Raw genomic sequence first — 13,035 nt, 5'->3', positions numbered from 1 at the left:
TCCACTTGAAGTTCCACTAGTGAAGAATTCTCTTTTTACAATAGTTATTTGAGGTTTTACCCACGTTCATTAGTTGATCCGGGATTGTGCCAAACTCAATAGTTATTCGGAATTTTGTCTAACTCAATAGTTATCTAGGATTTTGCCCACGTTTGTTTAAATACAGAAAGATTGAATGTAAAATGTTTTTGCAAGGTTGATATAAAGAACAAGTGTAAGGTGTCTCTTAATGATATGGGTTATAAACTTTTGGAGAGAATTTTGAAGAAAAGAAAAGTATATGATTTTACATTTGTAATCTCTAACTTATTTTCTATCAAAAAGTCTTCAATTTATAGTCTTGGATGACTGAAATTGTTCAAATAACCATTGGTTGGGATAATGTATGCATTGAGCTTTGAAAATGATGTTTTGGCTTTGAAAACATGACAGGATAGATGTCTTATATTGAGGGACAAACATCATCTTAAACATTCTAACTTTGGTGGCTTTGAATCAAATGTTCAACAGTTGAATTTTTGAAACATGCCATTTGAGGGATCAACATTCCTTTTACCAGACAGGCCTTTTGTCTTGCACCTCAAAATTCCAGAATATTTTAGACATGAAAGGATGAGCAAGGAAACAAGCGTCCCACCATGTTGACTTTGTTGACCATCCTAAATTAGTTTTCGAATGCATTTTTGAGGGGGCGACCTTCCCATGATTGTCTTCCAATCTTAGAGAAACGTCCTTTCATTTGAAACGGGTGTCCCTATTCATTTACCAAAAATTCTTAAGAGCTCTAGAGTAATAAGGACAGTTAGAGGAACTAACATCCCATATTTGGGAATGGGTGTTCTGTATTAGAAAAATTGAAAACATGAATTTCGCCCATCTTTCAGTCATAAGAATTTTATGTCATGAATTTAATTAGCTCATTAAATATTAAACAACAACTTTAAATTTTGTTTTGACATAATCGAAACACCTAGATGTTCAACAAGGTTTGTTTTTTTTTTATTTTTCTCATTCTAAAGTTTTTCAACGTGTAGTTTTTGAATTTTAGATCAAATTTTTTATTTTTCTTATTCTATAATTTTTTTATGTGTAGTTTTCGAATTTGAAGTTTTATTTTTTTATTTTTTGCAATCTAGAGTTTTTTTTATGTATAGTATTTGAATTTCAGGTTCTTTTTTTATTTTTTTCCATTCTAGGGTTTTTTAACTACAGTTTTCAAATTTGAGGTTCGTTTTTTTTCTAATTATTATAGAAATTGATAGATTAGATATGCATTTCATATTAATTTTAAATTTTTATGTCTGTATTTTATGAAATTTTTATCAAATTTGTCATAATAATAAATTTTTTTTATAGAAAGTTTTTCCAAAAAGGAAACTTGAAGACTTTAATGATGAATTGACAATCCTGGATGAAGTACAACACTTTCAAGCAGAGGTGATTTCGCATGTGCAATAAAATACAATGTCCAAGATAAAATTTACATTGACAAAGGAACAATTGAGGTTGTTTGAGAGGACATGTTTTGGACACTTGCTTTGGTTACCAGACACAAGATTTAACAGAATGTTGGTGTATTCCTTCATGTTATGACAGTTGTACCGAGGTTTTGGGATAAATGAATCAATTGAGATATTATCAAAAAATGGTCCAATATAATTCTTGCCACTTCAAAGAAGATTTGTAAGCTGGAGACTACTTATATCATTGTTAATAGGTGACATCTCCTTAGAGTCTGACTCATTGAAAAAAATATCAACTATCTCATTTCCATCAAAGTCATTATAATCTAGAACTCTCTTTTTGTCTCTACAAACCCATTCTTTAGTAATATGCAATGCAACATTACAAAAATTTATAAGGTCTTCCCCATCTGATTCCTCTTTTAATTCATCGTCATCATTGCAACTTTTTTCTTCTTCTTGTTCTACTTCTACTTTAAGGGGTTCATATGTAATAAAAACTGGAATATATTTTTTGAAGTATTTAAATATGTCAATAAGACCCTTGATATTTTCATCATTTTTTATTTTTATAAGGTAGTTTAGCTTGATATATAACTATATGTCATTAACACCCTTATCTATATTTTATTAGTTATTTTTTATTTTTAATTAGAATTAATATAAATTATAGGAATGACAATTATTTAATGAACTTATAGAGGCATAATATTATTTAACTATGGGACTTTTTCTATCTTTCTGATATTTTTATAAAAATTTAATAGATTTTTCTAGCAAATTTAATGTATTGGTAGGTAATTAGTTTCTTTACAAACATAAAAGATAACAATTCATCAAAACTTGGGTGGTAAATAGTTATTTAGCATATAATTAATCATAAGGGAAATTATATTAAATGCTTTAAATTAAGTGGTTCTAAGCGAAATTACTCAAAACAATTAGGTTTAAGAAAAAATGCCCTCTTTTTGTGAAATGACCAAACTACCCTTATATATAAACCAAGAATTTTACATATTTTTCTCGTTATTTTCCCATAGTTTTATTGTACAAAATCAGAGAATTTCGCGTCTCCCACGGGCAAAGCGATTTTTGTGTTTTCCAGTGACCGAAAATGGCAAAGAAAGTTAGTACATCTTCCCTACTCTTGTTTAAATCAATTTATTGTTAAAATTAATGAGATTTGAGACAGATTTTGATATTTGAAATTTTAGGGTTCTGATTTTGAACAATGCATTAAGTGTTTTGATTCTTGGTTATTTTGGTTGAATTTCTTGAGAGGTTTTGTGTTATAGGATATGTAGATTTGATTTGTGTTGAAATTGAAGGTAGAAACGACGATTTTTGGGCTGAAAAAGGGGTTAGAATCGCCGACGCTTCTGTCCGTGGGAACAGTGGATTCCACGGACTGAATGAATTCTCCCATGGTCATGAGAGATCGACCGTGGGTTGGGGGGAAGTAGTGTTTTCAAAATGTTAGGGAGCTAGGAAAAAGGGGGTAGTCCACTGGGGGTCTCATTGAGATTTTACATAAAACCATGGGCTAAAGCAGTGAAAACCGTGGGTTGGGGGAAATTGATTTTTTTTAAACTGCAAGGGCTCTAAGAGATTAGAAAATTGCTAAGGGGGCAAGAGAAAAATATTGTACTTGTTTGTAACAGAAATTTTTTGAAGGGGTAAATTGATATTTTTTATATCTAGAGTTTTTCAACGTGTATTTTCAAATTTCATATCTGTTTTTCTTGTTTTTGAGTTTTTTGATATATAGTTTTCGTATTTGACATTTTGTTTTTTATTTTTGTGCCTTTTTAGACATATTTTACGATGTAATAACGAAATTTCTATATAGAATTCAAATTTTAATTTCATTTTTTGATTGTTCACATTTTAGGGTATTTCAACATATAAAATTCAAATTTTATTTTTGTTTTTTCGAATCTCATCATTTTAAGATATATTGACTCGTATTTTCAGATTTTCAAATGATTTTTTAATTGTTCACATTCTACAGTATTTCGTCATATAGATTTCGAATTTCAGTTCTAGTTTTTCAAATTTTGTTATTTTAGGATATATAGACTCGTATTTTCAAATTTTCGAACTATTTTTTAATTATTTAGGGTCTAGTGCATTTTAACATGTAGAATTCGAATTTCAGTTTTATTTGTTTGAATTTCATCATTTTAGGATATGTCGTCTTGTATATTCAAATTTTCGAATAATTTTTTGATTATTCACATTCTAAGATATTTTAACGTATAGAATTCGAATTTCAGTTTTATTTTTTTAAATTTCATCATTTTAAGATATATCGATTTGTATTTTTAGATTCCGAATGATTTTTTAATTGTTCACATTCTAGGGTATTTCAACATATAAATTTTGAATTTCAGTTTTGTTTTTTTGAATTTCGTCATTTTAGAATATATAGACTCATATTTTCAGATTTTCGAATGATTTTTTGATTGTTCATATTCTACGATACTTCAACAAATATAATTTGAATTTCAGTTCTATTTTTTCGAATTTTATCATTTTAAGATATTTCAATTTGTATTTTCAGATTTTTGAATGATTTTTCAATTGTTCAGATTCTAGGATATTTTAATATATAGAATTCAAATTTCAGTTTCATTCTTTCAAATTTTGCCATTTTAAGATGTATCGATTTGTATTCTTCAGATTTTTGAGTGATTTTTGGATTGTTGATATTCTAGAGTATTTTATTGTATAATATTCGAATTTCAGTTTTGTTTTCCAAATTTTTTTTCTTTCTAAGAAGTATCGACCCATATTTTTCAGATTTTTGAATCATTTTTTATTCGAAAATTCTAGAGTATTTCAACGTGTAGATTTCAAATTTTATTTCTCTTTTGATTGTTCTTCTATTTTTTATCTTTCTATATTTTTTTTATTTTTCATTTTCACATTTGTTCAAGGATCTGGTTTCATGAAATTCTAACTAATTTTTTAATTTTTTTGCAGGCTACTTCTCAAAAAAGGAAATGTGTCAAAGACGAGCTACAAACTATTCATAACCTCGATAACAGGTGACTTATGCTTGGGATCTTCTTCTTCAAAAGGAATATTAGTCATGTCGTTTTCATCAAAGTCACTCTAGTCGGGAACCTTATCTTTCTCTGCATGAGCCCATGAGTTTGCAATATACAATGCGTCATTACTAAAATTTATCAAGTTTTCCAAATCATATTCTTTTTTCACTCCATTAATTTCTTCTTCTTCTACGTCTTTTTCTTCTTCTTTTTGTCCTTCAATCGGGGTACATATAATAAAAATATGAATACATTTAAGTAATATTAGTCATGTCGTTTTCATCAAAGTCACTCTAGTCGGGAACCTTATCTTTCTCTGCATGAGCCCATGAGTTTGCAATATACAATGCGTCATTACTAAAATTCATCAAGTTTTCCAAATCATATTCTTTTTTCACTCCATTAATTTCTTCTTCTTCTACGTCTTTTTCTTCTTCTTTTTGTCCTTCAATCGGGGTACATATAATAAAAATATGAATACATTTAAGTAAGTATTGAGACATATCAATAAGACCCTGGACATTTTCATCATTTTGGATCTGTACGGGGCAGTCGAGCTCAATTTTTCTTGGTTTCATTGATTGTTGAAGATAGATTTTCATTGGATTAAGACTGCAAGACTCTTTCAAAAGCTAAATAAATCCCCCAAATGTTGTACCAAAGGAAATTTTAATCAATAATTTAAATCTTTTAACATATTTCATTGTGTTGTCATCACCTTGAATCCATTCTCCTTGATAACGAACTGATGTATAACCAACCGTTTTAATTATCAATCCTACAATGACAAATTTTTGGAAAAATTAATTATTTATAATAAAAAGTTCATAATAACCATTTAAAATAATTTTACAATGATTAATATCAAAATATCCCTTTTATTTTTCTAATATTTTATTTAACCTCTTATAATTATCTAATATTTTATTTAACACTCTTGTGTGTTATCTTGTATCAAAATACATCTATCTATTCTTAATATTTCATTTAGAACGTTCTTACAATATGTAATATCAAAATATCTTTCATATCTTTTAAACATTTCATTTACCCCCTTAATTATCTAACCTTTAATTTTACACCCTTGTATGTTATTTTATATAAAAATACATATATCTATTGTTAACATATAATTTAAAACCGTCGTATAATGTTTAATATCAAAATACCCTCATATTTTTCTAACATTTATTTTCCCCCTATAATTGTCTAACATTTCATATAACACCCTTGTTTGTTATTTTGTATTAAAATGCATTTATCTACTCTTGACATGTTATTTAAATCCCTCATATATTGTGTAATATCAATATAGCCTCACATTCTTGTAATATTTCATTTAGCCCCTAATACTTATATAATATTTTATTTAATACCTTTGTATGTTATCTTGTATCAAAATGCATTTATCTATTTTTAACATGTTATTTAAATCTTTCATATATTATGTAATATCAAAATACCTATAATATTTTTCTAATATTTTTTTACCCCTATAATTATTTAACATTCATTTAACATCCTTATATGATGTCTTGTATCAAAATACATCTATCTATTCTTAACATGTTATTTAAATCCTTCATATATTATGTAATATTAAAATATCTCCATATTTTTCTAACGTTTTATTTTATCCCCTATAATTATCTAACATTTGATTTAACACCTTTGTATGTTGTATTATATTAAAATATATCTATTTATTTTTAACATTTTATTTAAAATGTTCTTACAATGTTTAATATCAACATACCACTTATATTTTTTAATATTTTATTTAGTCCCTCATAATTATCTAACACTTTATTTAACACATTTGTATATTATCTTGTATCAAAATATACCTATCTATTTTTAACATGTTATTTAAATCATTTATATATTATGTAATATTAAAATACCCCAATATTTTTCTAACATTTCATTTAACCCTTAAATTATTATCTAATATTCAAATACACTTTTATATGACATATAAACTAGATTTAACAAATAAAATTAAGTTTTGAGTTAAGATTCGTATAAATACTTTTTTTCACGAATTTACTTTTTTCGATTCGAATTTAAAAATACGAAGTTTTTTCTTCTGAATAAACCTGTAGTAATTGATATTAAGTAAAAATAAGAGTAAAAGTGAATGTTTGAGTGATATGAAAAATGTATATAATAAGAGTGAGAATGAAAAGGTTTATATAGATATAATAAAGGGTAATTTTGATATTTTAAAAAAATTTAAAATATTTTTATTTAAGAATAAAAAAATAGATATTTTTATTTAATAAAAAAGTAAAACGAGTATTTAATATAATTTCCTTAGCCATAAAGTTAATTTCTGATTTAATTTAAATAATTAATTATTTAATTGATTGAATTCATTTCATTTTTTACCTAAGATCAGTTATGCCCGTACACTGTTATGGCATGCCGCTTTAAGGTCTATCATCGAGCCTAGTGTGCCAATCCAATGTAGCTACACGCCTTTGGATTTTAGGGGGTGTGACAGCACAGCAGCCTACTATATACGTTGATAAGGGCTTAAGGTTTGCAAGCGTTTTCCATAGTTCTACGCTAAACATTAAGATAGACACGAAGCCCCTCGGCTCAACTCCAACTCAACACGTATCGAGATAATTGCCACAGATGCCGTGACTCTAACAACGAAAAATCTTTACTGACTTAGTGTGTAACTGAGCTGTTACACTATATATATTTCTCATATATAAATACTCTCAATGGCAGCCGTATTTGGATCTTTAGCCACTTCTTTATCTTCGTCTTCCTCTCTCAATGCTCTTTGTTCTTCCTCTTCCTTGTTTTTCTCGAAACTAGGACCTGTTAGATCGGTTGCTATTCCTGGCTTTGGTTTTAGAGTTGTTTTTTTTGGAGTTGCGTCTCTGGGACAAAGACCCTTTTGTTATTACTCTTCTGGGAGAAGAGAAGGCAAGTTCATGGCCCACTCTATTGCTCGTGGCACTCTTGGCCTCACTCAGCCCGCTCAAATCGAGCCCCCTAAGGTAATCTGTTAGGCGCTTTTTTGTTTTCGGGTTGTTAGTGTTGTTAATAAATCTTTGGTGGGTTCAAAGGCCGAATTTTGATGATGACGTTATGTTAAAGGCTGGAAATTTATGTTTTGAGGTCATAATGAAATCTATTAATGTTGATCTGATGATAATTGTGCAGGTTAGATGTATTTTATAGTTTAGAATCATTATGAAATTTCTGTTTTTGTTTGTGGGGTTTTAAGGTTTTTTTTTTTACCCTGGACTTGATTGTTTCGATTAGATTTTAATATCTATTGATTATCATGTTTTGTAATTAATGTCAAAGGGCGGAAATGAAATCCATTAACGTTGATCTGATGATAATGGTATACGTTTAGATTGATTATGAATTTATGATAGCTTAAAAACGTTGAAATTTGTGCATTTGTTCGTGGAGTTTTAAGGTTTTTTAAGTTGTCAATTGTTTCATTGCAGTATATTGTATCTATTGATTATCATGTTATTTTTTTTGTTAATTTTGTTATGATTATGTTTTAATTGTTTTAGTTGATGATTTGATTTTTATTTTCGTGTGGTTTGAAATGCTGAACTTGTTTTGGGCAATGTTTTGAAGATCTCTTTTGCTGCAAAAGAGATTGATGTGCTGGAATGGAAAGGGGATATCCTTGCTGTGGGTGTCACCGAGAAGGACATGGCAAAGGATGATTCAAAGTTCAAAAATCCAATTTTGCAAAAACTAGACGCCAAATTAAATGGTCTTTTAGCAGAAATTTCTTGTGAGGAGGAATTTACTGGAAAAGCTGGCCAGTCAACAGTATTTAGACTTCCAGGCCTTGGCTCCAAAAGGGTAGGCTTGATTGGACTAGGCCAGTCAGCTTCAACTGCGATTGATTTCCGAAGTCTTGGTGAGTCTGTTGCAGCCGCCGCAAAGGCTTCTCAAGCCAACAATGTTGCTGTTGTGCTAGCCTCTACTGAGGGTCTGTCAAACGAATCAAAGCTCACAGCTGCTACGGCATTAGCATCTGGTACCTGTTTTATGAAGTTGTGGTATTCTAATTGATATGGGATGTACATTTCTTCAAAAATCAGTGTAATATTGAGTATTTGTGGAATGCTTGAAATTGTGATAGGAACTTTACTAGGTACACATGAAGATGCTCGGTATAAGTCTGAGTCAAAGAAATCTGTGCTCAAGTCTGTGGACATTGTTGGTCTTGGAACTGGACCTGAACTAGAAAAGAAGCTCAAGTATGCTGAAGATGTTTCTTATGCTGTTGTTCTTGGAAGAGAGCTTGTTAATTCCCCAGCCAATGTACTTACCCCCGGTTTGTACAACCTCTATCCTTGCACATTAATATTTTTTTTCCTGTCTTGCAGTTAATATTTCCTGAATTTATGTTGTTGTAATGGCTCAATTAGAAAATGTCATTCTTATCTTGTCAATGAATATTGGCTATTTGATGGCTGTAGATTTTTTTTGGGTACGGATGAAGGTGATTTATTTTTAACTCATATTTGGTTACTTTTATAATGCAGTGGCACTAGCAGAAGAGGCTTCAAAGATTGCTTCTACGCATAGTGATGTTCTTTATGCAACCATTCTGGATGAAGAGAAATGCAAAGATTTAAAAATGGGGTCCTACCTTGGTGTTGCTGCCGCTTCTGCAAACCCACCTCGCTTCATTCATTTGTGCTACAAACCTCCTAGTGGATCTGCTAAAGTCAAGTTGGCCTTGGTTGGAAAGGGACTTACTTTTGACAGGTGATTATTATGAATGTATTTTAAAGTAATTATGTTTATAATCCCACTTGCAAAAAGTACCGGTTGGGTTTTACCAAAAATAACCTTGTGTGACTCTGAATGAGGTTCCTATTGAGTTCAATTTTGTTAAGAATACATTTCTCTTTTTCTATCTCTTTCTCATTATATGTTTGCTGTTGCAATGAATATTTAGGTATCTTTTAGTGCTTGAGGGGAATTTTCTTTTTGCCTCACCTGTTTTGATGGTGATGCTATTGAGTTTTGTATTTGCCTTCTGTTCTCTCTCTTTTCGGATTCTTGAATGTGTGCCTTTTATGTTGTTAGTGGTGGCTACAACATCAAGACTGGGCCTGGCTGTTCAATTGAGACCATGAAATGTGACATGGGAGGTGCAGCGGCAGTTCTAGGGGCAGCAAAAGCCATTGGTCAGATTAAACCTCCTGGTGTAGAGGTGAGCATTCATGTTTTTATTGACAAGAGGAAGATATTATTTCCCTTTCCATCAAGTTTTTTCCTCTGTGCCCTTTTCTTTTCGTCCTTCTTATAGTTTGCCCCTTGTGACTAATAAGATCTCTTGTACATGCAGATTCATTTTGTCATTGCAGCTTGCGAGAATATGATAAGCGGGACTGGTATGAGGCCTGGAGACATTATAACAGCTTCAAATGGAAAGACAATTGAGGTACATATCCATGATGTCCAATAAAATTAAGAAATCTGTTGTTTGACTCATGATAGGCTTTTTAAATTCAATAAAAATTGCAATGTTGCATGAGATGCATTTTGTAGATTCCTAACATGCAACATGAATTGTCTCATATTTTGGGCAAGTTGAGCTTGAAGCGTTAAATATCCTTTCACTTATGAGGCACTTTGACTCGGTTCCCTATTTAAGTCATAAATTGCATCCACATCATCTTTGGCTGTAGCAAGCAATTGGATGCAAAAGCTGGACCACAGTTGAGTAGGATCCAAATTCAGAAGCCTGTGGCCTAGTGTCATCCTGTAGATTATCTTAATAAAAGAGAAAAAAAGTTATTTCTCTTGTGTGGTTGGTTTTTTGTCCCAAACTGCCTGTTGACTTTAATTGATTTGGGTCAGGAGGTGTGCACAGATAGGTTTGTTTTATATCGAAAGTTGAGCTAAAAGAATTATCAATAAAACTATGTGTACCTATTTTTAGTACACAAATGGGTATACATTTTATACATGTTATCGTGTGATTGAGTGATATTGAATTAAAAATAAAGTATCATATGATGACACACATAACTTGTGTACTTAAAGTAGGTACACGTAACATTACTCAAGAATTATAAGATGCTTGGTTTAGCCCTCCCATGGAAATGGTCACTTCTCATGAACAGCTGTAATATATATTCCGATTGTTTAGCATTTAACAGTATCAGGAAAGGTCAGATATCCTGTTCATTGGATTATGTCGCATAGCTTGAGTTTTTAATTGCAAAGATTGATTGGACTTTTCAGTAGTTTGTTTAACAACACTTTCTAGTTGTGTTGGATATGCTGTACATTTAATGCATTACAATGTTTTGGGATATATCTATATTTTTTCATTCATTTTCGTAGAAGGGGGAGTTAATTCTTGAGGTTTTTCATCCATGAAAATAAACTAAATATGTTTTCTTCCCATCTGTTGCAGGTCAACAATACTGATGCTGAAGGAAGACTTACACTTGCTGATGCTTTAGTTTATACTTGTAATCTTGGCGTAGAGAAGGTAAAACTAAACCATACGAGAAAATCTGCCAAGAACTGAGAATACCTTGGAACTTTTCCTTTTGATATATGAATGTTATCCTTTTATGACTAATGCTTCTTGAATCACAAGAAATATAGATATATAATTTTTCACATGCTTTTAACAGTAATCACTAGAGATTTTATATCTTCTTGATAGAAATAGAGTGCATCAAAAATCTATAAAACGTAATTATACTTGTTTAATTATGTATTCACATAGTGCAAAAATTGATTAACATGTTTCTGTTTTCTTTTTGCAATGTGTGCGGTCTGCTGGCTTCATTGAATTTCTCTCTCTCTCTCTCTCTCTCTCTCTTTGGTTTGAATTTGTTTTGCTAATGCCATGTTTTATCATTCTGCAGATTATTGATTTGGCAACATTAACAGGAGCCTGTGTAGTTGCTCTTGGACCTGCAGTTGCAGGTATTACATGTTTTAATGACAATGTTTTTGATATATGATCTAACATGTCTTTATTTTATTCTTTTTGCCTTTTGGCTCAAAATATCAATGAATTTTAATAAATTTGGCTTCTTTCCAGTTTAGGTTGGCGGAGGGTTTGCAAACTATTTTAAAAGTATGCTAATAGTGGGGATTTTATCCTTGATAGGTGTCTTTACTCCCAGTGATGAATTGGCCAAGGAGGTACTTGAAGCCACACAGGTCAGTGGAGAGAAACTTTGGAGAATGCCATTGGAGGAAAGCTATTGGGAGACAATGAAATCAGGAGTCGCTGATATGCTTAACACTAGTGTTAATCGAACTGCTGGTGCTATCACTGCAGCTCTATTCTTGAAACAGGTACTTAATTTGGCAGTCTACTGCATATCGTTTCAGCTATTGTTTAGTTCCCACTAAATATGTGTTCTTCATAAAGCCTATCACCATGACTTTAGCCAATATACATATATATTTTTTGGATGGTCTTATGTTAAGAGATTCAATTGATATGGGCTGATGTTTTATTCTCAGCTATATTTAGATTAGTTGACTTCTTGAAATGACACATATACTCTCGTACATACATACACACTCATACACATGTCCACAGATTTACGAGCCTTTGGTAGAAATATGTCGAAAATGATGCTTTATTACCACATAGCAAAAAAAACCTGATGGTTTGGTTCGGCAGGGACTCTAGCTCCAAACTTGATTCTGATGTTTGAACAATGCATTTGCAGTTTGTAGATGAGAAGGTTCAGTGGATGCACATTGACATAGCAGGCACAGCCTTAAGTACTGACAAGAAGCGCGGGGCAACAGGATTTGGCATTGCAACTCTGGTAGAGTGGGTTCTGAAGAACTCATCTTAGATATATAGATACCGGCCACCTGACGTATACGCATGGGTGACTGGATACACATCCAAAGAAAGTCTGAGAAGATTGAATGGGATGAGAAAAGAAAAGGCTTTGCAGATTCTATGGATTTGAATTCCTGAATAAATGACTTAGGCTTTACTCATTTCAGGCGTGTACTGAAACATGTTGCACTTTCTTGCTCTTTGTGAACCATTTCCTTTCCTTTCCTTTCCCACAAGCTTTATTAGTTTTTATTCTCTGGGGAATTCTCAGGATCATGAAGAAACACACTAAATATTATGGAATGAGCTCTAAAAACCAATGAATCTTATAAATTCAATAGTCTCGAATCTTGACCATTTTGGTTTTATTCTTCGTTTATATTATGTTCCAAGTCTCAAATTTTAATCTAAAAACATATAATCACTCACTAGACAAGTAATTGAAAGGGTTTTCCACTTAGTAATTCACAAGAATGAGTTGATTTTATTCTTGAATTAAAAATTCAATTTATTTATTCATTTAACGGTTTTATTTATATTTTTATAATATTATTTATTTTTTCAATAATTTTTAATATTCTAATAAAATTGAATTAATCATTATAAATAAATTCAATCAAACTTTAAACCTAAACTGAGGCCCGGCCCGGCTCCTAATGGGGGGTACACGTTGCCAATCTTA

At 30.9% G+C, this 13,035-nt stretch overlaps 1 protein-coding gene across 1 annotated transcript; it reads left to right on the top strand.

The window, feature by feature from the left end:
- The first annotated feature begins 7,080 nt into the window (after window positions 1-7,080).
- LOC123194853 (leucine aminopeptidase 1-like) lies at window positions 7,081-12,710 on the top strand. Its single transcript, XM_044608316.1, has 10 exons — window positions 7,081-7,533; window positions 8,135-8,546; window positions 8,652-8,846; window positions 9,058-9,283; window positions 9,608-9,734; window positions 9,870-9,965; window positions 10,947-11,024; window positions 11,410-11,470; window positions 11,658-11,848; window positions 12,232-12,710. The coding sequence occupies exons 1-10, from the start codon at window positions 7,252-7,254 to the stop codon at window positions 12,361-12,363; spliced, it is 1,800 nt and encodes a 599-aa protein (XP_044464251.1). The 5' UTR covers window positions 7,081-7,251; the 3' UTR covers window positions 12,364-12,710.
- The last annotated feature ends 325 nt before the right edge of the window (window positions 12,711-13,035 follow it).

This window comes from Mangifera indica, chromosome 13 (genome assembly GCF_011075055.1).
Source record: "Mangifera indica cultivar Alphonso chromosome 13, CATAS_Mindica_2.1, whole genome shotgun sequence".
In the NCBI taxonomy this organism is placed as follows: domain Eukaryota; kingdom Viridiplantae; phylum Streptophyta; class Magnoliopsida; order Sapindales; family Anacardiaceae; genus Mangifera; species Mangifera indica.
The sequence above is the reverse complement of the archived record's forward strand: the minus strand, read 5'-3'. Positions and strand labels throughout refer to the sequence as shown.